The sequence below is a fragment of the Buteo buteo genome, chromosome 2, assembly GCF_964188355.1.
Source record: "Buteo buteo chromosome 2, bButBut1.hap1.1, whole genome shotgun sequence".
In the NCBI taxonomy this organism is placed as follows: Eukaryota; Metazoa; Chordata; class Aves; order Accipitriformes; family Accipitridae; genus Buteo; species Buteo buteo.
The window spans coordinates 31,171,054-31,195,665 of NC_134172.1; the positions used below are offsets into that span (position 1 = coordinate 31,171,054).

A 24,612-nucleotide genomic window follows, 5' to 3' on the forward strand; every position below is an offset into this window, starting at 1 on the left:
AACTTGACTTGAAACCAGATTCATCACTTGGATTTCTTTACTGACATACTATAGGAAGTATAAACTGCACCCATTTAGTGATCTATGAGCTCGTATTACCTGCAGCTGTCCCATGACTCAGTCCAAGGTGATGATGTCAGCTTCTCTCTCTATGCCATCTGAGTGTTTCCATTTCATACCCCTCCTACTAGCACTAGTATTGCATACCGCCCCTTTACCATGCATTTCAGAACAGATTAATTTCTGTGTCTAAGTATGCAATCCTCATCTAGACATAATCTATTCAGTTTATGAACCAGCAATATTGGATGTTGTGCAGTCTGTACTTCTTCCTGTACTGCAAAATACCCTTTCCATAATCACAGGAACCCTGTCTTGACTAGCCCAAGCTCAGTGACCCATTTCAGTAACACTTTTAAGCACCTCATCACATATTTAAGCACTTCTAATGTGTACATTTTGTTACCACACATTTTTCATGGTTTTCAAGCCTGCACAGTGGGTGTGACACTTGACCTTTATATTATTGTTTATTCTCAGTTTTCATCGCATTACTTGAGCCTGTAGCAAATAAATTATATTTAAGGTGAGCTTGAGGCCACTAATGGGTGAGCCAGATCCTTCCAGTGTTTCAATTTCTCTTTCTAAAATGATATCTTTAACAAGTACTTTCTAAGGGAAAATGACACAAAGCAAACATATCCAGAGAGATGTTCCCTTCGACCATGGCAGCTTTAAAGAGAAAAAACCCAAGCCATTCTGTTTGTGTCAAAGCCACACATGAAAGGCTATGGCAAGTGGCGAGAAGTCTTTAATAGGAAACATCTCTACTGATTGCAGTAATAGAGAACTATCTCTGAAGCCCATGCTGATTTCAACTGTTGCTTCTATCATGGCAAGGGAAACACTCTCTCAGGTAATCTTGTAATATCCTTACTTGCATGGGGCCTTATAGATTAGTTTGAGGGCTGGAAGTATTGGATAAAAACTGCTGCAGTCTAAGGTGCAAAATTCTGATTTGATCAAAATCTCCATGCTAATTACAATTTGCTATTTGAATAAATTTGTATTGAGAGAATTTGTCAGACTGAATAACTTTGAGCTGCCAGAACTCAGCATGACCTCCCAAAGCTGTCCCAAAAACCTTTTTGCTACACCTTTTCTGGCATGTCCCTTGTTCTGTGATGATTCAGGTAAATATGCCTGGCTGCCGCTATTATTTAAAACAATGTAAAAGGCAAAGACTTGGTGATCTCCCTTTCTGTTTGGACAGCTGAAAGCTATGACTATTTTTTACACTGTGCTTTGTGCTTCATGGATCAATATAAAGTTGAGCCAGAACCAAAAGCCAACAGCGAGTGAAACTAATTGCCAGGCCTGATCCTACCAAAGTCACATCATTTGGCATTTGCTGGTGTTCTAAAGCAAGATACAAAGTTCATATAGGTCCTGAGCGTGCCAGGGATCTGTTCAAGGTATCTTACACACACCATTTTATAGTTGGGAACCCACAAAGTACCGTGGTCAACCTTGCTGCACAGAGCGCTTTGTGCCAGCACTTCGGGAACCTTGAACAGTGATGGCCCAAAGACTCAGAAAAAGGTCTACCAGAGGGACAAGGGATGTGCCAGCTTTTGCCGATACTGTCTGTCAGGAGCTTGACCATGCCTGGCTAGAGAAGCAGAGTCAAGCCGCCACCGAGCCGCACGCAGGACTCTCCATTACTTGAACCGGATGGATAACAAAGGCTAGAGGCTGCTGCTAGCCCAGGCCTCTTAAAACTCCCAGAAAACACCAGGAAGGTCCAAGGACAAAGGGGATAAACGGCCTGGCACTGGACCAGGTAAATCTACGTGCAGACCTTTCTTCTCTGAGCACATGTTTGGGTGGGGGCAGGTTATTTTCTGTGATCATTTCCTGGACGACTGCTGACAGAAGAACTTAGGGAGGAAACCCGCTCTGCCCTCCGTCCCTTAGCTGCGGAGAGGAGCCGCGCCATCTCCCGATTTCCCCTTCTCGTACCCTTGCTTCTACCCCTACCGCTGGAGCCCGAGGCGCGGGAGCACCCCGCACCCCTCAGCCGCGGCACCGAGCCTTCCGCCGACCAGGAGGGCAGGTGCGGCGCGGCCCCACTGCGCCGCAGCAGCCACCGCCGACGCGGCGCCCAGCGGCGAGGGAAGAGCGGCGACGCCCCGGCCCCCGCGGGGAACCGGGCCCAGCCCCGCCCGCGGCCGACAGGGACGGGACGGGACGGGACGGGACGGGACGGGACCCAGGCGGCACCGCCCCCCGCCGCCCCGCGCCTGCGCACGCCCCGGATCCGGGGTTTAGCGCCGGGGCAGCTGCGTCGTACCTGAAGGCTCCGGTTCTGCTGCCTCGCCGTGCTCGCCGCAGCTCGCCCTCCCCCGGCCCGCAGGTGGGGAGGGCCGCTCCAGCGGCAGAGGGGAGCCGGGGGTCGGCGGCATGCCTGGGGCGGGAGCCGGGCCGAGCGCGGCCTGTGGCTGCGAGGCCCTGGCGGAGCTGGGCGCCGGGTGGGGGGGCCGCGGCGGCGGTGGTTCGTGGGCTTCGGCGAGGCCCGGACAGGCCCGCGGCGGGGCCTTGCTTGCCTCGGGGCGGCCACCCGCGCCCCTCCGCGCCGAGACACACACCCACACCCACGCACTCCCCCCCGACTCGCCCCCGCCGGCCGGGCGGGTGCAGGGGCCCGCCCGGGGCAGCCTGGCAGCGGCCGAGCTTGCCGGATTTTGGTCCGCGGCCGCCGGCTGGAAACTTCGCCATGTTTGCGAGAGCAGCTGCCTCCCTGTCTTGACGGGCGAGAAAAACCGTAAATCTGAGGGAGGTTCTTGACTCCTGTGGTTTTGGCAGTGCCAGTCTTACCGAACAGGCTGTGTCTGAGAGGTGGGTCTCTAAAGGGGTCGTGAAAGGCAGCACTGGAGATGCCTGCCCGTGCTGAGCGAGTTCGTGACTGCCAAGTCATCACCTTATCTTGCAGCTTCCTCTGTTTCGGAGGAGCTTGCAACGTTGGTGATTAAGCCACAGCTGGTAGGGCAGAAGGTGGTCGTGCTTAAAAAGTCGTGCTGTTTTGAAAAATAAGTAGATTTGTAAACCTCAAGTTTATATGTTTGCATATAAGGGCTAAGAATGCCAGCCTAACTCTTTGAACAAGTAGAACAGTCTAGTTTAACTATAAAGTTTCACTGAGTTTATAAACAATTCCCCCCCCCCCCCCCCCCCCCCCCCCCCCCGAGTCCTGCATGTAACTCAGGATGTGGTGGTTCTGTATGCCTGGAACATTGTTTGGGTTTGGTCTACGTACTCTCATGCTACAGTGCCGTAGCAAGCTGAAGGGCACAGTCTTAAACAAAAGCTGCTTATCACAACGTTTTTTAATTTACCAAACTCCTTCTAACAGACTGTGAATTCAAGGAAACCCCAGGAAAGTCCAAGGAGATTAGAGTGTATACATCAGTATGAGGGAGAGACTTGGTCAAAGCACAGCTGTTAAGGAAGGATGGTTTGTGACGTTGATGGTGGTGTAGAGGCTGTCACCTATGAAGATGATATATTCCTAGGACTACTACTGTTCAGCATATAAGTGTTGGATAAAAGAACAAAGTGTTCTTGAGTTTTGGTCAGCTGTAATAAGGTTCAGTGCTTGGTTGCAGGGGGAAAAGCATGTTGGAGGAACACATTTCACCTGAAGGTGGTTTTCTGTTCTCTCATTTGTGAACCAAGACATGTCTTTAAGTCTCTGGTAGTAGAACCATAATTAAATTCTAATTAGTGAAGCTCAGGTACAGCTGGCATTAGAGGATGTATCTGCATTAGTATCAATTCAACTAAAGGGTGTGCTCTTGGAATGAGTTCCCACTCATCCTTGCTTTCTGCACTTTGGTTCATGTCATTGTGATCTGGGAGTGCATGAACTCCTTTTGGAAGAAGCTAAAGCTAGGTGCACTCCAGTTGTGAGTGTTGTCAAGCTAGACAAGAGCTAGTATGAAATAAATGCACAAAAACATATGTATAGTATAATGTGGATGTTGGATCCTCAATAACTGTTTATTTCTATGGAGTTGCTACTTGTTCTGTATTTAGTTGTTAGTGTAGACATAGCCTGAGCCTACCATCAGTAGAGCAGGTAAGTTGAATACAGCTGTAGCACAACAGCACCAGGGATTGTTCCCTGAGCTTTCAGGCCTCTAAATGTGACAGCTATTGCCTAAGCTGCAAGAGTTAAATTTCGTAGCTTAAAGGCTGTAGGTCAGCTACAAGGACAGTAAGCAAAAACCCCACGTGGAGTAATCTTCAACATTGTCAACAGCTTTTTAAGAAAATTTTTTTCAATAGCTCAATAGTTTTAATTTTCAGTTCAACAATTCCCATTCCTGAATGGCTCCCAAACTTAGAGTGTTTAAAAAGTGCTGTAGCAGCATAAGGATAAATAGTTTTCCTTCTTGTAAGGGTTTAATGACTTAAATGAATAAAATAATGCTGCATATTTGCTGGAACAGTAACTGGGACTTGTTGGCATTTGTTGAATTACTTTTCCCCTCCTACATTCACCTAGGCTTTGTGGCAATATAATGAATTAATGTTGTGCTTGCGTTACCATCACCATATTTGAGATCTTTCTGTTCTGTCTTGAGGGGTTGGTTTAAAATATTCTGACTTGTTTTGCTCCCTTAATCTTCCTCTTAAGGCTTTCTTCCTCAGTGAATGAGCATGATCATTAGTAGCAGCTACTTTAAAAATGCCACTTAAAATGGAAAAAAAAAATAATGAAGTTTTGCATACTCTTTTTAAACCATCCTTTTCCCCGAGACACTGGTGAATTGAGTGGCTGATGTCTCTGTGTTAAGTAACTAAAATGGGTGTGAGGATAAACTGTACAACTGATTGCCACTACTGTACAGATTTATTTTTTTAACTTTGAGTTTGTTTTCTACCTGTTGTAAATTAGGAAGGTTTCCACTTGTATCACTCCATCACAGTCTTTAGTTTCAGGTGTTCTGTGTTTCAAGGTAGTTTCAGTGTCATGACTGAAAAGCTACACTAATGAGAAAGTTTTAAAATTTGCATAGGTAGCAAAAATGTTTTTGTGATTAATACTTTTTTTTAACAAGTCTTTATAAATGCTATGTATTGCCAGCAGCTATGTTAAAGTAACTCCCGTTTTTTTTCTTGACATTCCTGTGAATCCATCCTCCTTTGGATTAAAGGGAATCATCAGTTTAAACACCTGGAGAACTATATTTCTAGCTTGGAAACTAGTAGCTGATCCCGTCTTCTCAAATCAAGTCCAACCTAAAAAGCTTATTAGAATTGAGTCTGTAGTGTGTGTAGAATCCACTGAAAATTGCAGACTTGCTTTCTAGAGCCCAGTCTTGATTTTTTTTTTTTTACACAAAGATTAATGTATTTTGTGAAAATCTGTACAATAGCAATCCTTTGAAAAGCGCTGCTGGACTGTTGTAACCTTTTGCCAGCAATTGTACTGTTCTAACTTAAAAGCCTCTTGTCGATCTCCCTTCAACCTGTGTGTATGGGAGGATCTGAACAGAAGTTCCAGTTAGTTCATGTTCTTACAGCTTGGGATCAACTCCAGCATGACAGGGCCTTAGCGTTTTACAGGTCTTAAGGGATCTGAACAGAGGGAAACACGAGTCTTGTCAGAGTAATGACCATAGACTAACAGTTACCTGATGTGGAGGAATAAATGCAAGCTGCGTTTGAATCATTGTCCCTGAAAGCTTTCTTCTGATTGTTATTTTAGACATGGGAAAATCACTTTCTCACCTGCCTATGCACACATGCAAGGAAGATGGCTATGATGGAGGCACAGTGTCTGATAATATGAGAAATGGGTTAGTTCACTCAGAATCGCACAATGAAGATGGCAGATGTGGAGATGTATCACAGTTTCCCTACGTGGAATTTACAGGAAGAGACAGCGTCACCTGCCCAACTTGCCAGGGAACAGGAAGAATTCCACGAGGTAAGTTTTCTTTATTTCTTTTTTTAACCCATCAGTTTACCTCATAACCATGTGCAGCTGTAACTATAATAAGCTGTAACAAATAGCTCTCCTAGTCAAGATGAAGTGTTTCACTTTTTCGCACTAAACGTTTTGTTATGATTACACTGGATGAACAAAACAAATTGAGTCAGCTTTGGCTGTTACCTGTTGGGTCTTCTCTTGTCTGTACAATGCCAGTGTTCCTTGCTTCTCAGCTTTAAATTCGCACATAACCCTAGGTCTTGCAAGTTGAATTTGCAAACCTTTGTTTTCCTGACATTTTATTGCATTTTTTTAACTACTTATTTTAAACTATTTGAATCAATATGTCTGCAAAACAGCTGCAAATACAGAGAGTGAAAAGTAGACCTGTGCTACAACACCTTTTCCCTGATCATTTATAATGAATTTTTCTTGCCCTCGCTGCTGCCAGTGCCCCTCAATTTCCTTTACCTTCCCTTTGTCCCATCTGTCCCTGCTAGAGAGAGGACCCCAGCTGGGAGTTGAAAATATATAGGATCTCTGGCTGCCCTGGGAAGGAGTAGGCTGCACAGCATTAGTCTTTGTGCCTGTTTTGTTTGCTGACTGCCCTCATCCTTTGCTTTTCCTTTTAATAAAAAATTCTGTGTTACACTTCTATACGATAAGCCACCTCAATAGCTATTTAGGAAGAGACCTTTGAAAGAAAGATGCAGGGTGTCTGAAACTGGGCAAAAGGAAAGAGTGGCAAATGCAGTGTGCCAAGGCACAGCCTTCTGCTTCAGCTGTAAAATTCTCCCTTTGATGAGCAGGGGAGGAACTGATGAGAAGGTTTCATGTTTGGGACTGCTCTGCTTTTGCCAGAACTCTTATACAAGATAGATTATTGGGTGTAAAACCTCTCAGAACTGATTTTGACCAGCAACTTGGGAAAATTGACTGATGTCTGTGCCATATTGTCCTTGTACATGGTCTTCAGTCAGATTAGGTTCTGGTATAGTTCACAAATACTTCTGTCTCACCTGTGAATAAGTGGCAGGGGGCAGAGGATATTTAAATGGTTGCAAATATCATAAGAGATTTGTGGTTTAGCTGTTAAACTTTATACTATGATGTGTTCTTTGAGTACCTCTGAATTCAGTAAACTTGAAGTGTGGAAAAGCTAGGCAACTAAAAATTAACTGAAAGACGAGAAGGAAGTTTGTTCTGTTAGCTTGCTAACTTGAAATACTTGATAATATCAATAGCAAGTCTTACTCAAAATGGTGCTAGCTAAAATTTAATAATAGTGCGATTCTTATGTTCAAAAGCTTATTTCTTTGACTATAGGATTCTTGAATGGGATACTTAAACAAATGTGAGTTAATTTGTTAACCATTTTGCAGTAACTATTAAAAATGCATGTTGTCCGTGCATTCTAACGAAATAATGTGATTAAAGCTAGAACTTTAAATGAGTTATTAGAACAAATAGGGCTGTCTATTTAATTATTCCTCATTACTTTAGGAAAAAAAAAATCATGTTTGGGATTTTCTGATGGGAGTAGGGGAAAAATTAAATGTTCACAGAATGACTGAATGACTAGTAGGGAAGATACGTAATGTGATATGATGACTAAAGTGTGTAATAAACACGTGGAATTGTGTTTTACTTGGACAGCTTTAGCTTTTCAGTATGGTAAAGTATGAAAGTAGGACTGGGCTGTTTTCTTCAAAAGTTGAAGATGCTTCATTGAAGCTGAGATGAAGAACTGTTTTAAATTGGTAGAGGTTTTTTAGAAGGTTGATGTTACATACTGTTACCTGCTTAGCATGCTTTGCTCAGCTTAGTGGTTCAGCATGGAATCACTTCTAAGTGGCTGATTAGCTAAGTGATAGTGCTGGCCAAATTCTGCACTTGGCTTAAAAAATACAAATCTGACATGGTCTTGAGGCGTCTCTGTTCTCACATGGATGAATCTCAATTCCATTTTCTTGTATAGCAAATAGCAAAAGCTATACAGGCAGATGTAGTCTGTGTATTTTCAACAACTCATCTATGCTTGTTCTTTATTTCTACTGTTAAGATATCCCCCTTTTAAAAATGCTCTCTAGTGAAGTAACTTATTGCTTGGAGGAATTCCAGTAGATACTTTTTTGACTTCAGGGTGCTGCAGCTCAGTCCCATGAGAAATGGTTGTATATACCAGTGATTTCCAGAATGCACTGTATATATAATTTATGCAGCCAGTCACCCCAATTTTTTTTTTTTTAAACAAACCTGACTTTTGCTTTTCAGAAGAGTGCATGTAGAATGCTTTCTGGATCAATTCTTCCTGTCTGAACTTCTGAATGTTTTTTCGTATGACTTTATATGGTCTGGCATAGAGAACTGGAAGCTGTTAATGTACCTCCATTTCTCTCCAGGAAATGGTGCCAGAGGCATGCTGCCTCCTGTTTATGTATGCAGCACAGAATTTGTTGCTGTTTTGGTCTTTGTGGGCTTGGTGTTTTTTTCCTCTCCATGTTGTGTAAGCTGCGCTCTATTTCAGAAAGTGACATAAGCTACAGTAGTATTCCACTTGGGTTGTTATCTGGAATTTAAATGTTTAACTTTAGTGTTTATTCTTTGTTGCCATTAATTTATAAGGGGTACTCTTTGTTTGAAATAACTGCAAAAATATGTATTCTTTGTTTGTTTAAATTCTGAAAGGGTGTTTTTGTTTCCAGGGCAGGAAAATCAGCTGGTAGCCTTAATTCCATACAGTGATCAGAGACTGAGGCCAAGAAGAACGTAAGTTAATAGTTAGTTGTGATACATGAATCTACAGTTAATTCTTCTCTTCTAGTTAAAATTCAGCAATTTAAAGGAGATAGTGTTAAGAAGAATCAAGCAAAAATCACTGGAATGTTTTCTTGCATTCAGTATTGAAACAATCCTGCTTGTGAGTAATATCCGCCTCAACCTTTAACTCTTGGAGAGTTATTTATTAACAGGTACACATACTCCCATCACAGTATCTCTTACAAAGCTAAGTAATGCTGTATGATCTCTTCATGTAGATATTTATCTGAATGTCTACAGTAATTATGCAAGTATTTCTTAATCTCTGTACCATCTTAATTGATCTAAGCAGATACATCCTCAGTATTAAAGTCTTGAGTAAAGTGATAACTTCTTCGGGCTACTACTACAAAATAAGCCACCTAGGAATTCATTTGTAAAGCTCCGAACAGCTAGCAAAATCAACATATTATCATTCTGTTGCAGCATATTTAATTATTTTTTTTCTAGGATCTACTTAAAGATTTAATTACTATGCTCAGGGCTTCTTGTTCTGACACTTTGTTTTTTTCTTTTTCCTTAGTGTTTGGATGTTTCTGTAGTAAACAGAAATGAGTGCCAGGAAAAAAAAATACAGTAACTTCATGTAATACTATCCTGGATCATACATCTGATGTAATAGTAGTACAGATTTGAAACATATTCCTTTAGTGTTCTAATTTTGAGAAAATTGGAGCTGCAGTTGAGCCTTTTATTTGTGTATTTTTTTAATTAACATACACCCCTTCCCCCCTTTATATTAAGTTAATTGTGAATTTCCTGTTCCTTAGCAGGAGTCTAACACTTTCCCTGAAAATCTCTTATGATGAAGAATCCTGTGTAAGGCATATAAGAGTTTTATTCTCCTTTCTGGGTGTGTTGTGCAAGAGTCCCACAGAATGACAAAAGTTCTGCTATAAATAAATTTTAAGAAGTGCTTATGTTTCAAAGCACATATGTAGTTACCTCTTCCATTTTCATCTTCGTTACAAATGTTGGGATAACCACATGTTTTGAAACTTGATTTCTGATGTATATACAAGAGTAACGTCTCTGTTTCAGACATAGATGTGAAGTGCAGCATAGCTTTTTTTCCCCTTTGGAAGCTAATGGAAGCTAGAAATAGACTGAACTAGTTGTATTGACTAGTCATGCTCCTTATCACTTAAAAGAAAATAACATTCCACTATTGTTTACTGTGCTTTTGACTCTGAAATGTGTTCTTTTTTTCTCCAGAAAGCTCTACGTGACTGCTTCTGTAATTGTATGTTTACTACTTTCTGGGCTGGCTGTATTCTTCTTGTTTCCTCGCTCAATTGACGTTGAATACATTGGTGTGAAGTCAGTATATGTCACTTATGAACAGGGTAGACGTATAATATATCTAAATATTACGGTAAGTCTAGCTGTCTGTTTGGATGTTTGTAATGGATAAATGCAACAAGAGATACTACTGTGAGAGTTTAATATACATAGAAATTGTGGTCTGGCTGGTAAGCTTAGTTAGTGCCTTAAGAAATACCAGCAGATACAATGACCAGTTTGAAAAATGTGACTGGATGTGCTGTGGCTGGTTCCTGTAGCTATAGCTAATAGAGGTGTAGTTGCAAGCTACTATTGAGTCTTCTGTTTTCATGGGACCAGTGACTTTGGAGTTCTCTGCATTATTTTTGGAATATGAGTAAAATGCAGTGTGTGTATGAAAGGATGTTATTAAACGCTGCCCTGTTATCATGCATCTGTCAAAATTGGGTTTGAGGAAAAATGATTTCTTATCCACCTTAAAACTCAAAGGGTTTCTTTCCACATGCTTCTTGACTTCTTGGTAATGCAGTCAATACAGGATTGCCTAAAGACTTTTGGTGGTGTTCCTCCTTTTAAATAAAGCAAAGCAGCTATGGAGAAAAGGCTCCTGTGATAGCTAAATTTCCAGGGAGAAATAATTTAGGATAGAAAGAAATGCAGTATTTGCAGTGGAGGGTGGGCACCAGGGAAGTTGTGCAGAAGTTTGTGCTAGTCAATATATTGGCGCACAAAAAACTGAGCAAGGGGTTAAGTGATGGTCCCTTATGCCCCACCCCGCCCCCAATCCTAGAAGGCAGGAAAATATACTTGCATAATTTCAGGTATTACTGTCTCAGGCACAAAGTTCAAAATGTGTGCTCATCAAGATACACAGAATGGATAGCTGTTATTGTTTTATGTTTGGGGTTGTTTTTTTTTTCAGAACACACTAAATATAACGAACAACAACTATTATTCTGTTGAAGTGGCAAATATCACAGCCCAAGTTCAGTTTTCAAAAACAGTTATTGGCAAAGCACGGCTAAACAACATCACCAACATTGGTCCTCTGGATATGAAACAGGTAAATAGGATAGGCTTTCAAAGTTGAATACCTGTTAATCTTCATATATAAATCTACTCATTTGTGTTTGCACTGCTTTTTTCTTTCCTTTGTTTTTTTTCCAGATTGACTATATGGTGCCCACAGTCATACAAGATGAAATGAGCTACATGTTGTAAGTGTATTAACCTCTAAATGTCACATGGATCTTATTAAAAATTACAATGATGCTAAAGATTTTTTCAAAGTCAGCAGAAATGTATTTGGAGAGATGTTGTGGCATTTTCTTTGTGAGAGTTTAATAGTACTGAAAAATACTGAAACCACGGTTGTTTCAAGAGTTTCATATACTGGCTTGCTGTACCTGGCTCTCAGCACTTTGAATGGTATCTCTATCCCAATATTTTAGGCCTTGGCAATAGCTAAGACCTGCTGCTTTGGGGGGTGAAGGTGCAGGTGTGTTCCCCTAACACATTCTTTAGTAACTTTCCCACAAATTTCTCTGACGGTAGAGGGAATTTGTGTTTAATTCTATACAAATTAGAGGCCAATTTGTATTACTTTTCTTCAGACCATGTGTATACAAAGGTAAGCAGTGTTTACAGCCTGTCCTATAAGCGGTTTTATTCATAGCTTCTGAAAGTTCATTTGACCAACAGACTATTAGCTCAGTATATCATGGTAACGAAACCAAGTATTAGTTCTCTTACACTGAAATGCAGACGGAACAGAAAGGGTTAACTATTGAGACTTCAGGTCTCTGCAGGTTCAGTGATGCCAGCCCCTTTGGGGTGGAAGAGAAACTTACAGCTTTGAAGTATTGGAATAAATTGAAATAGATATGAAATAGCAAAGTGGGCACTAACTTTAAGCAGAAAGTGTTGTACTTCTGTCACCTCTTAAAAGCACATAAGTTAGCTTTATGTAAACGCTGAATCCTGTGGATCTGCTCACCCTTTGGACGCATGAGGAATAAATAAACGTGGCCTTCATAGAACTCATGCTAATACCTACCTGGTTGTGCTTTTTGTGCAATAATGCATTGAGGCTTCTTTCATCGTCAGTATTGTGGCCTTAATTTCAGTAATGCTGTTGAATGTTCCCAACAATCGCTGCAACTTTTACCTGCAAGCTGGTGACTAACCTTAGAAAACCTGTATGACTTTGGATGTGGGCAGGCAAAAGCTGCTTTGCCTGTAGATTGAACTGAATGGATTTCAGGCTTTTCTGCTTGATAGCTGCAGCCTTGACAACAGTGTGGAACAATGATGTGCTCGCTGGTCCAGCTCGGAGGTAGATTGTGCAGTCTTGGAGTAGAGGCAGAGAAATGGTCATGTGTCAGTGCCAGTAGTCTGTAATGTGCACTTGCCCTCCTTCAGGACAGCAAATGTTTGTGAATGTTACTAGAAGAGCAGACTAATAGGTGATTTGTACGCATGTGAAAATAATCATTGCTTCAGCACAGTGATGCTAAGCATGGGCTATAACTGATAATAAGAGACCCATAACTATGGAAGTTTGTGTCATTTAAGGATCTAAGTTCTTGTACAGGCTGATACAACAAGGTCCTAGTGCTTGTGAGTAGTACTCACTAGCTTTGTTCTGATGTGTTCAGAATGTACTAAACAGAATTTGAGCTACACACAAAACTGTAGTTGTTCATTTTCTCCAGATTTTCTGTATGTTACACAGTATTAGTTGACCTTCCTGACCTGTTGACGGTTGTTGTCGCTGATGGGTTTCTGCCCTTTCACTGTATTGTGAGTCTTGAAAGCCTGGGAAGCCTGAGCTCACTGTATGGAGCAACCCTGGAGACAGCAAGTGAGCTTCCTTAGTTTGAATAACCAGCCAACATAGCTTCAACTGGTCTTAATGGAGTTTTGTATTTTTGTCCTGGTTTCAGCTGGGATAGTTAACTGTCTTCCTAGTAGCTGGTACAGCGCTATGTTTTGAGTTCAGTATGTGAAGAATGTTGATAACACTGATGTTTTCTGTTGTTGCTCAGTAGTGTTTAGACTAATGTCAAGGATTTTTCAGCTTCTCATGCCCAGCCAGCGAGAAAGCTGGAGGGGCACAAGAAGTTGGCACAGGACACAGCCAGGGCACCTGACCCAAACTGGCCAATGGTGTATTCCGTACCATCCCATTTTAGTATAGGAACTGGGAAGTGGGGGCAGGGAATCGCTGCTCGGGCTAGCTGGGTGTTGGTTGGTGGGTGGTGAGCAATTGCCCTGCGCATCATTTGTATATTCTAATCCTTTCATTATTGCTCTTGTCATTTTATTAGTGTTATCATTATTAGTTTCTTCTTTTCTGTTCTATTAAACCGTTCTTATCTCAACCCACGAGTTTTACTTCTTTTTCCCAATTTTCTCCCCTGTCCCACTGGGTGGGGGGGAGTGAGTGAGCGGCTGCGTGGTGCTTAGTTGCTGGCTGGGGTTAAATCACGACCATTTTTTACTGTGTTTGAGTTTTTTCTCCACACACAGATATCTAACTTGACTCCAGTGAAGGCCCTGGGATATTTGTAATACAGATAGTATTGTGCATTATAGCATTGGAGTTTGTAGTGGATCACATTTTGGTGTTTCCTCAGATAGTCAATTTAGGTCTTGTGTTAGTCTTAACTAGCTAGTTGTTTGGATCCTGGAGAGTATGTCCTGTAAAATCAGCTTAGGTTGAATACAGGAGATCTCAGAGACCTGAAGTGTCTGCATACAGTCATCTGGATTCAGAAGACCTGTATGCGGTCTTCTGATATGAAATCCACATCATACAGGGCATTTCCACACATTAATTTTAGAGAGCTGGCTCAATATGGAGTTCACCTTCGATGTAGTTTCCTGGCTACAGTTTTGTGGTGTGTGTGTGTGTTTTTTACAGGGATTTTTTTGGTTGGTTGGCATGTGTGTTTTGGGTTTTTTTTAAACAGATTTATTTCCACATACTGGAGATTTTTAAGTTCAGATTATGTTGGTGGTGTACCTTTCTGCTTGTCAGCCAGTATGTGCTGTTGGATATGAGCTGGCTTTATGTTATGTTACAGGTTGTCTATATTTTGGATTAGAAAATTACAATAACTACCTGGCATTATGGTTTAGCTAAATCCTGTTTTAAGCCTAGCAGGGAAAAAAAATCCAAATATTTGTTATTACTACAGATATCAATATAAACCAACTTTTAATACTGGACTGTTTTATTTGTATTTTCATACAATTTGATCACCTGTGTTCATTCACTGTTTAATACTTCATCATGTGTTTGGTGCTGGGGAAAAGAATGACAACGGCATGCAAATATTGTGGGTGGCTGCCATGCAATCTTATTGCACTGATCACATGCCTTTCATTCCAGAGCTGATAAATTTGTGACCAAGAGCAATTGATTTAAGTGGGGGGAAGAATACATTTACATAGTGCTCTGTATAACTGATATGTAGGTGCATGTCAGAAGATGTAAGACTGAAAAGGGTATCTCACAAGAGAACAATAACTCTGCCTTGAGATCTCTGCAGATTGGTTAAAGGTTACATTGCATACTACAGAAGGGGATGAGTGAAAAAAAAAAGGGGGGGGGGGACTTTCCTAAGTTCTTGATACTTTTTTGAGCAAGAATAGCAAGCGTTCAAGACTTTTTTTTCATAGAAATTGCTGCTTTTACTTGAAAAGATGCTGAGGTTGGCATAACCTTGACCTTTTGTTGTAAATTTTCCTTTCTATGTATCAATTTCATGTGAAGTGAAATTGTAGCAAATCACGTCTATATCACTTCATAGTAAAAGTCTTCATCAGTGATGAAGTGATGTTGACATGCTTTAAGGTAGTGGTTCAGGTTAACTTCGGTTAGCTTCTGAAAGATGGTGTGAACACTGTTTCACAGGACACTTTTGTTGGCAAGCATTACATGTAAGCAAGCACTTTTTAATATAGTTCATGTGAGGGCAAGACTATGTATATAAAAGTAGACCTAGGTGACTATACAGTCACTGGCAATGTTTTTCAACAAGTGTTTTAGTTGCCATTGCTAGCAGCTCTATAGTCTGTATATACCCAGACAGCAGAATTTCCAGTTGAAGCCACAATTCTTGCTTTTTGGATAATTACCTGTAAAAGTTGGATGCAAATGCTAATACTTGTTTTTCTTTTTTGCAGTGACTTCTGTACTTTACTATCTATCAAAGTGCATAACATAGTAGTGATGATGCAGTAAGTATGGAAACTTCCTATTTGTTGGAAACAACTTTAAAAGCTATGTAATTCTTGTTGAAATATTACTCAGAAATACTTAATCCTGTAGTCTGTGCATCACATATAAAATGAAATCAGCTTGCTTTCTAGTGTAATAACTTCATGGTTCTTGAAACAGAACTGCGTCTTTTGACAGGTTCTGGTTGTGTAAAGATACTTGAATAGGTGGAACTGTTACTACTGTTACTATCTACTCTGCAGTTGGGCTGTAGCCGTGGAGCTATTAAGGTCTCAAATACTTTGAAATGAGTTTGTGTATTAGCCACTGTTCAAAAATTGTCGAGATCTTCGTGATTTTGAAACAGTTACAGGCTTTAGTATGTGGCCAGAGTCCACTTTTTGTGACTGCATAAATAGGAGCACGGCGGGGTGGGGTTTTCTTGGTTTTGGGTTTTTTTTTAGAGGGGTTGAAGAGGGGAGGTGTAGACCAACCATGGCTGTAGCTTCTCTAATGATTTGCTTTCTCCTCACAAAGCAAGGTATTAATGAGTAAACCTCAGCTTTACTATCTTCTTTAGAAAAAAAAAGTCTGCTGAGGTTAATGGAGAAGATCTATAGTGGTAAACTAGTATTGTTAACTTATTTAAAACTTATTTTGTTCCAAAACTTTTTCCTTAAAAACCCCTAGCAGTGTAAAAACACTGATCTTTAGAATGGCAAACTCAAGCCTCTCACAAAACAAATCTCTCTTATGTTTTGTCTTTTTTAAGAGTGACAGTGACAACCTCTTACTTTGGCCACTCTGAGCAGATATCCCAGGAGAGATACCAGTATGTGGACTGTGGAGGAAACACCACCTACCAGCTGGGCCAGTCAGAATATTTAAATGTACTTCAGCCTCCGCAATAAAAGCACCTGTTGGTTAGTGTGGAATGACTGCTATTGATGCTTGCAGAGATCCTTTGAATAGGACTGGTACTATGTGAAGGGGAGAGTATGTGCATGTAAAGCATAGCGAACATGGTGACCTGTTCACTTTAGATGCAAGGAGGGAAAAGGTGCAAAATGTATATAGATGCACTTGTTAAATGTTGTGTTTTCCCCTCTGTTTGCTTTCTATTACTGTAAGCACTTCTGTCAAGTTGTGTGGTGGGAGGGAGAGGGGGAATATCAGATTCTTGAACTGAAATGGGACCTTTCCTTACAGTGTGGTACATCAACTTAGAGTAACTGTGTGTATGTCTGTGTTTAGGTGAAATGTGTCACTAATGAGCATTTTAAAAAAACTGATACTCATAAATTTTAAGTTTGTACTTCAGTTATTGATATTTGACTATTGAAACTGGCAGTATTACTACTTAAGTAACAAGATTACTTTGAGGTATCTGCGTGAAACTTCTGTTAGTAACCCAGTGGCCATAGTTCTTTATTTTGGGATTCTACTTCTTGTTTTCTCTACATGATTAGAGGTGACATGCAGTCTGTGAAAGCTAGGAAAGCTCTCTTGGATGACACTATACTTGATTGTGCAACTCTAGAATCTGGCATCTTTTCATTCATACTGCCTCCTGCTACCTCTGGGATGTTGTAAGGAGAATGTATGTTGTTAGATTTAAAGTTGGGTTTAAAAACAAAACAAAAACCAACTCCCAGAATCATTACTGACAAAGGAAAAATTCAAGACTGTAGAAAACGAATGGGTAAAGACTTTGACAGTGTTTTTTCTACTTTCTTTTTTTAGTAAACTTTTGAGTACAGCTATTAAAATCAAGATTGTGCAGTTGGAGCTAGATGGGAAACTATTTGAGCCATGGGTTTGGGCAGCTTGATGTAAATTTTCATCATTTTTATTGTTTTAATATACTGTGTATCTAAGCTACTTCTAAGTGTTAATATGTTGAGGTGTGTATATTTAGTACGCAGGCTCAGTAAGCAATGCAGTAGTTGCCTGAATCTCCAGAGCACTCACAGTTCACATCAAAGTTATGTAAGGGAGAATAAAGCAGCTCTTTCTGTAAGAGTAAACGCTGATGTAATCATGACTGACTTATAACAAAGCTATTAAATATTTTCAGTAGGATAGTTTGCACAGTGAGAATTTCTGGGGTTATCAAATGTGGTGATTGTAAATTTTGGGTCCAAAGTTGCTTGACTTCTGAAGGCTGACTGTTCTAAGGGTTAGGTACAAGACTTTTTTTTAATTAACTAGATCAGGATTGTTTTATTTCTGAATTAGATAAGATGCAGATGTAAGAAGGTACTATTGAGACTGCTGCATTGTAATGAATAATATATTTTTTTAAAATAGATGTTGCGGTTTTTATGCTGCCCATCTCCTGGAAATAAGCTATATAAAATGAATTGGCAATAAACACTATGGAAAAAGGCTGCTGAGTAACTTCTTGCAACTAACAATCTCTTATGCTCCAGTACTTCAGTGGAGGTGCATGTCTATATTACACTTTTCTTTGTCAGCCTTTCTTAGGTGGACCTAACTGGGTGGGTGGGGAAGAGAATATTGATGATGTAAGGCTGATTTAAAAGAAATTAAGTAACCATAAAAAAAAAACCCACCTTCTCTCTTTGAATTGCTATAAGCACTTATTCTGAATGTCTATGAAAAATTTTGGAACCTAAATTGTCAGTTTCATATAATTGTTGATAAGATGAAGATGTCAGCCTTTGGCTTTGGAGAACTTCTAGAACTGGAATGGTCAATTCTGATGACTTACTGTAGTTATGTTCTGAAAATTATTCTTGAATCTGGGCACTTAAAAGTAAACACTCTTTATTACAGCTTACAATCATGGGGGAAACTAGTTCACAATTGACTCTAGTCTTCCTAGAGTATAGATGAGGTTTAGTCCTGTGGCTGACAAAATGCATGCAGAAACTTGTGTGATAGTCTGAAAAGATACAGGTGATAACTAAAGACCAGGATAGTGGGGAGCTGGGTAGAAGCAGAGGGGTAAACTCTTCTATGTTACTTGTTGTAAAAAGATTTGCTTATATTGGAGATTAGGGAGAGAATTCTGCTTTAAATCGTGCCAGATCTGAAGTCAGCCAGCAAGTGATATGGATTTTTTTCTGCTAGGCCTAAGTATTTACAACTAGAGGTTGGTTTTGTTTGTTTGGGGTTGGTTTTTTGTTTTGTTTTTTTTAAGTAGAAAAAGAAGAAAACGGCTCTAGGCAGATATTTGTATCAATTTAAAACAAATTTTCTTCAAAGGATAAAAGCTAATCTAAAATAACTGAATGGCACAATGATAAAAGTATTTGGTGACAGTAACGAATGCCACTTGAACAGGCATGGCAGGGGGAGGTTACACTGTTACACAGTGTTGAGACTCAAACTGACCTTTGAAAGTCTGGCAGACATGCTGAGCAAAATACATACCTAAATCTGTTGGTCTTACGTTGCATGAAATGATTGGTATTGGCTAATTTAAAATAAAGAATTATGAGTGGAATTATTCTTTCCATGTATGTGGCAGAAGGGGGAAAATACAGCTTTTAATGTCTGTCATCTGGCATTTCTAATGGATGTGAACTTTAACACCATCAATGTGTAGTAGACTTATGGAATGACTAAGTTCTCATCTTAAAGGGTGGGGTAAAGATCCTATTGATGAATCCTCAAGTCAGTTACAGGAGAATCAAAGGCTTAAGATTCTGTGTGTACTTGTATGTCCTTGCAAAATTGTCAGCATTTTATTAACCAAACAAGGCAAGTATTTGAATTTAACTACTACTTCTAATATAAGATCTGATCAGATAAGCAGGCAAGCATCTGTTTGAATACTTAACTTAGACTTGATTTCTGTGGCTGAGCTTGGAAACATGCGAAGGGAGCAAGGGAAGTCAGTATTAAGTTGTATAACTTTGTAAACAAGGTATGAGAATAGATCCAGGTGACAGACCTGTAATTATGTCACATTTTTTATCTTGATTTTTAAAATAAAAAAGGCAATCTCTTTGGTTCACTGTAAATCAATAAGTACAAATTCCTTCCCAGAAGGTCAGCTTGAAGAATTGTAATTTTTTTCTGGTCTGCTTTCCTGTATGTAAGGTCGTTTCTGAAGGACTTTTTCTGAAGTGATTCATATTTCACTTGTAACTTCCCCACAATCTTTTGAATACTATCAAATACATATATACTGGCATTGTAGTGTTGTGCTTCAAGGGATTTATTTCTAGTATAATTCTTGTCACTTGAGTTTTGTAGCAATTCCTCTACCAAAACCTGCTGCACTTTAAAGTGGAAGCTCTGTTAGTTATCTCTTAAAACAGTGGTCCAGATGTCGTACTGTAATGGCACAATTGAAGAGCAAAGTTTAATGTGTTCTGTATAGAATAACTGTAAAATTTCAAAATTACAACATAAGGTAAATTAATATGGAACACTTAAATGCATAAAGATGTTGGCTCTTAGGCCATTCTGACCTGGACAACAAAATTATTTTACATTTTAAATATGATGCTTTAAAAATAAATGAATGAATAAAACTACCAAACTAACTCAAAGATCTAACCATCAAATATCCATTTGGAGAGATTTAAAGGGAAGCGCTCTTACTGAAAGGTGTAGTACCTGACGCTTACTCTTGAATTCCTGGTGTGGGGAAAAGCCTGTAGAAGTTCATTTATAATTTGTTCATCATTCATCTTGATATTTAGGGGATAGTTGCTGCTTAATCTTTTATAAAGACAAGCATAACTATCTTTTTTCTGTGTGGTATAGCTTTGAAGTTCTTAATGCGCTTCTGAGGTGTGCGTGACCTTGATATTAACATGGTGGTGTTTATATTTTGCAGCCTTATGTTGGCAAACTTAAGTACATGATTCAGTTGACCTTGCTCCAAATTGTCCTTGAAGTTCTGCAAGTGAAAAATTTTTTCATAGTAGTACACTGCAAACATGACTCTTGGTGTTTTAGCATGTGGTGTATAAAGCTAACGATTTGAGCACTGAATCTTGAAGTGCTTGGATCGAAACATTAGGGTCTTTAAACATCTGATTGAAGTGCTGTGCCCTCATGATGGAAAGGATGGTGCTTGGAGTAGTATGAGAGAGATTTCTAGATTCAGAAATGTTAAAAGAAAAATAGTGTTATTTCTTATTCAGCATTTAAGGCTTCTTTTTTTTTTTTTTTTTTCCCACTGTGATGGTGGTGATGTGGGGATTAGTTGTGGTTTTGCTTCTCTTCCCACCCCCCAAATCTGTAGTGGGACATCTATCTGTTCCCAGACAGCATCTTCTGAAATGAGTGACTTGTTTCACTCAGTTGGGCAGCTATGTGAAGCTTAACATCAGCTGGACTGGACTTTGAGAGTTAAGAGATAAGTAAGACTAGCAGTAATACCTCTAAGAACTAAGTTTTTTACTTGCCTGTCTAACAAAATGCCACAACCCTAGCAATGCTTCCAGGCTTACTGTTACTTCTGGAAGTGAAGGATAAGTAATGCAAGTTCAACCAATGTCCTTCAATAATGGACTACTGCAACCAGCAAAACACCTGTTAAGTGTTGGTGCTGATGATGCCAAAAAATCTAGATTGTTTTTTTTTGGCTTGGGGGGCAGAGAATAAAACCCAAGCCAAAACCCAACCAAAACATGTTGAAAACAATAATTTGGTTATGGCAAAAACATCCAGTGTTTGTCTACTTAAGAAGTCACCTTCCTATTCTACCTTTAGCTGGGGAATTCTGGTCATTACCAGAGGGGTAGTTTGGGGTAGTTTGCTCTGCTGCCCTACAGCTTTTGCCATGTAAATCTGCTTTTCTGCCTGTAGGCAGGCCTGTTGGACAGGAACAGTTGGATGCAAAGAATCTGTACAATTAGCATCAGGCCCGTGAGACTGTTTGGTGGCAGTAACATACTGATCCTGATACTGTCCTCTTCCATCAACCATCATAAGGGTCTTACAACCTGGATGCATATGTCTTTTGGGTACTGAAACTGCTTTTGCTTTGCATGGGCAGGGATATTTAGTGCTAGACATGCAAGTATATTATGGTGCCTGAATATTTTGGGTCTGACTGTCAGTCATTTAGTTATTTTTGTTTTGTTTAAGGAAGCAAACTTAACCACTGTTAACATCCACTGTACAGAGTGTGAATATAATAGCTTGAGATATGTATAAAAATACTAATGAGTGATAACTATTTTTGTAACTTAAGAATTGTAAACTGTTGTTCTTGTGACTGTGTAGCAAACAATCTATCAACTTAAGCATGATATACGCTTTATAAGTCAAGGGGTATTTGGGAATGACTTGTAGGACACAGAAGTGATCTTAATGTAAGTTAACTGGGGCAAGGGACCTTGTTATTTAGAGGTTCAGAATCTTCATTATGAATATGTTTCTAGACAGGATTGTTTGACTCAAAGAATGATATTAAATTTTCTATTAAAAAAAAGCTTGGGTCATGTATCTTTTTTTTTAAACTGACAATACTTTTCTCTCCTTCTTCCCTATCTCCTACAAGTTTTCCCTTATCTTCCACATTTTTTCCACAAGCTTTCATGTATTTTCAATGGTATGATTTCAATTTTTGTAAGTATTAGCATTCCATGATGTGAAAACTTTGCAATCTACTTTTTTTATATTATGTTTTATTTTGAGTCTGTAATAAACTGGAGTATCTGAAAGCTAAGCACTGTATGTGAATGTATTACTGTTGTCTGACTGGACTATTAAAGTAACTGAGTTAAAAATCTAGGCTGTTGTGGTGGGTTGAACCCAGCCAGCAGGTGAGCCCCTATCCAGTTGCTCAGACACTTTTCCCCCTGGTGGGATAGTGGAGAGCATCAGGACGAAAGCAAGAAAACTCATGCATAAGGATAAAGACAGCGTAATAGGGGAGCAAAACTGTGTGCACAGGCAAAGCAATATAAGGAATTTATTTCCTGTCAGTAGGCAGGTGTTTACAATGGGAAGACAAACACTGTAACCCCAAATGTCCCTCTTTCATCCTCCTTTCCTTGAGCTTTTATTGCTGGAGCATGATCCCATATGGAATATCCCATTGGTCAGTTAGGAGCGTCTGTCCTGCTGTGTCTCCTCCCAGCTTCTTGACTACCCTGAGTCACTGCAGATTTGGGGGGGGGGGGGGGTGTAGGTGGCAATGAAAAAGGAAACCTCTGTGCTGTAGGAGCACTGCTCAGCATTAACCAAGACACTGGTGTGTTACTAGCACTGTTTTAGCTGCAAACCCAAAACAGTGAAACAGTGTTATGTGTGCTGCTATGAGGAAAATTTAACTCTATCCCAGCCAGACCCAGTACAACTATTTACAAAGTTAAAGAACCATTATTGCCTAAAAGCTTTAATCTTTAAAAGCTGGACAACAAAGAACATGGCTTTATTTGAAGCATTCATAACGTTCAAATATTACAGGTAGTCTGTTACAGATGTTTTGGAACATCTTAGTGGGGTTTATTAAGGTTTATCCTGGAGAAACCTATTGTATATTTGTAACTGCTACATTGGCTTTCTGGTATGGCTTCTAATGGATAACTAATGAGGGCTTAGGGTGGGATTTTTTTAGGCTGTTTTGTTTCAGCTTGTGGCTGTCTTTAAAAATGCTTATTTTTTTAAAAGCTAAGTTTAGGTGGGAAAATTAGTCATGCTTGCTATTTTCTTTCTCATACAGTCCTTTCTCCTTCCCAGAGTTGTTGCAACTGTTGTCCAAACTTTCCTGTGTAGACAAGCCCTGAACATTGTAAATTGGAGAACAATAACCTTTAAGCACTATTTCACTATATATAAATAAAAGCTTGAAGACGTGAAGAACTGCTTCTCTCTTGTTCTACCTGTCTGAGAATAGGTAGGCAAAACTTTGCCTTCAGCAGTGAACAGTTTTATTTGATCCAAATGCTTCAGGATTTGGATTACTTTCCTGTTTTTTCCATCTGGAGCAGGTAGGGGAGTACAAAGGTGAATTCCTACCAGGCAAACTTCAAACATCGCTTTGTCCCTCTGGAGAGTGTGAAAAGCATTGAAAGGGAATACTCTGACAGATGGGAATAGGTAAACAAATGTGAATTTGGATAGGTTTAAAGACCTAAAAATTGCTGTTCTGGGATACCCAAAGAAGATGTGTTTGAGATCTAACTACTGAAAGATCCGACATCTAAAATGGCCTAGTTTCAAAGACCCAACAATGACAGAAACTTCTGAAGGGTTTTGGAGGTTTCCCTGGCTGGCTGTAGGTTGCTTTCCTTTTACTTCTCAAAATTTCATACAGCTTTCTATATAATTGTGTAACTCGGTTATTGTGCTAATACATTCACCTGAGAACTTCAGGTACACTTGTGATGAATGACACTAATTGCCTTCCAGTGTGAAGATGATGTCTATCTGGCAATTTAAAGAATAACAAATCACACATTTAATTTTGCTAGAAGTCTCTTGATGTCAGATGAGGTAAAGATCCCTCTACATTTCTGTTTTGATTTTTTTTTTTTTTTTGTCATCTTCTTCAGGCATCCCTGCCTCTTAAGCCTGAGAGCTGAGATGCCTCACTGGTGTTTCCTGTGTATGGGTAGCAGGTGCCACACAGTTTAATGAGCTGTCATGTGCACTATGGAGCTGACACTGCTCCCTAATGGAGCTGCTTTTTCAAGAACCAGTGAATGACTTAATACAGTAAAACTAGAACTTGATTAAGGAGCTTCGGCATCACTGTAATGTAACATTTCACTGAGTGCAGTTACAAATATCTGAAAAGTAATGAGGTATATCATTCCTGAGAGGTTTTTAGGAGGCAATTTTTCTAGCAGCCCTAGCAATATAGTTGAGGTTGAGAAATGGACATAATCTGCCTTTGACTTTTCTTTTGACGATCGTACCACAAGACTGTTGTTCTGGTACTGGTCAGAAGAGTGATCTAAGGGTTACCTCGATAGATGACAACATCTAGAAAAACTAGGTAAAGACCTGCTGACTGTTTTTCATGAGCTTTGGAGGCTCTGGATAGTTTAGGTTTTGGGAATATTAGCAGCTGTCTGCATGGGGAATCTATTTAAGTGATTGAATTCACCCACCATAAACTTGTGACCACATTTTACATTCAGTGTGTTTAAACATGTTGACACAGAATCAGTACAACTATTTCACTTTCCATGCTGACACTAAATTTGTGAACTTTTCATAAAAATTTATGCCAAGAAATATTAAAATAAGCCTTAGAAGTCCAAAATATTGCTGCAGAATATAGATTCTAAAACTTGTACCATCTACAGCTGTTTTGGCTTGCTGCCAGTCCTTTGCCCAGAGA

General features: G+C 39.7%; 1 protein-coding gene across 2 annotated transcripts; it reads left to right on the forward strand.

Annotated features, from left to right (window-relative positions):
- The first annotated feature begins 2,289 nt into the window (after positions 1–2,289).
- TMEM106B (transmembrane protein 106B) lies at positions 2,290–22,035 on the forward strand. 2 transcript variants are annotated; one of them, XM_075049963.1, is made up of 8 exons: positions 2,290–2,416; positions 5,774–5,995; positions 8,704–8,767; positions 10,034–10,193; positions 11,025–11,165; positions 11,270–11,319; positions 15,296–15,349; positions 16,102–22,035. In XM_075049963.1, exons 2-8 carry the CDS (start codon positions 5,776–5,778, stop codon positions 16,238–16,240), a joined length of 828 nt encoding a protein of 275 aa, XP_074906064.1. In that variant the 5' UTR covers positions 2,290–2,416; positions 5,774–5,775; the 3' UTR covers positions 16,241–22,035. The 2 variants fall into 2 exon arrangements, with proteins under 2 accessions (XP_074906064.1, XP_074906069.1); XM_075049968.1 differs by lacking the exon at positions 2,290–2,416 and adding an exon at positions 2,704–2,898.
- The last annotated feature ends 2,577 nt before the right edge of the window (positions 22,036–24,612 follow it).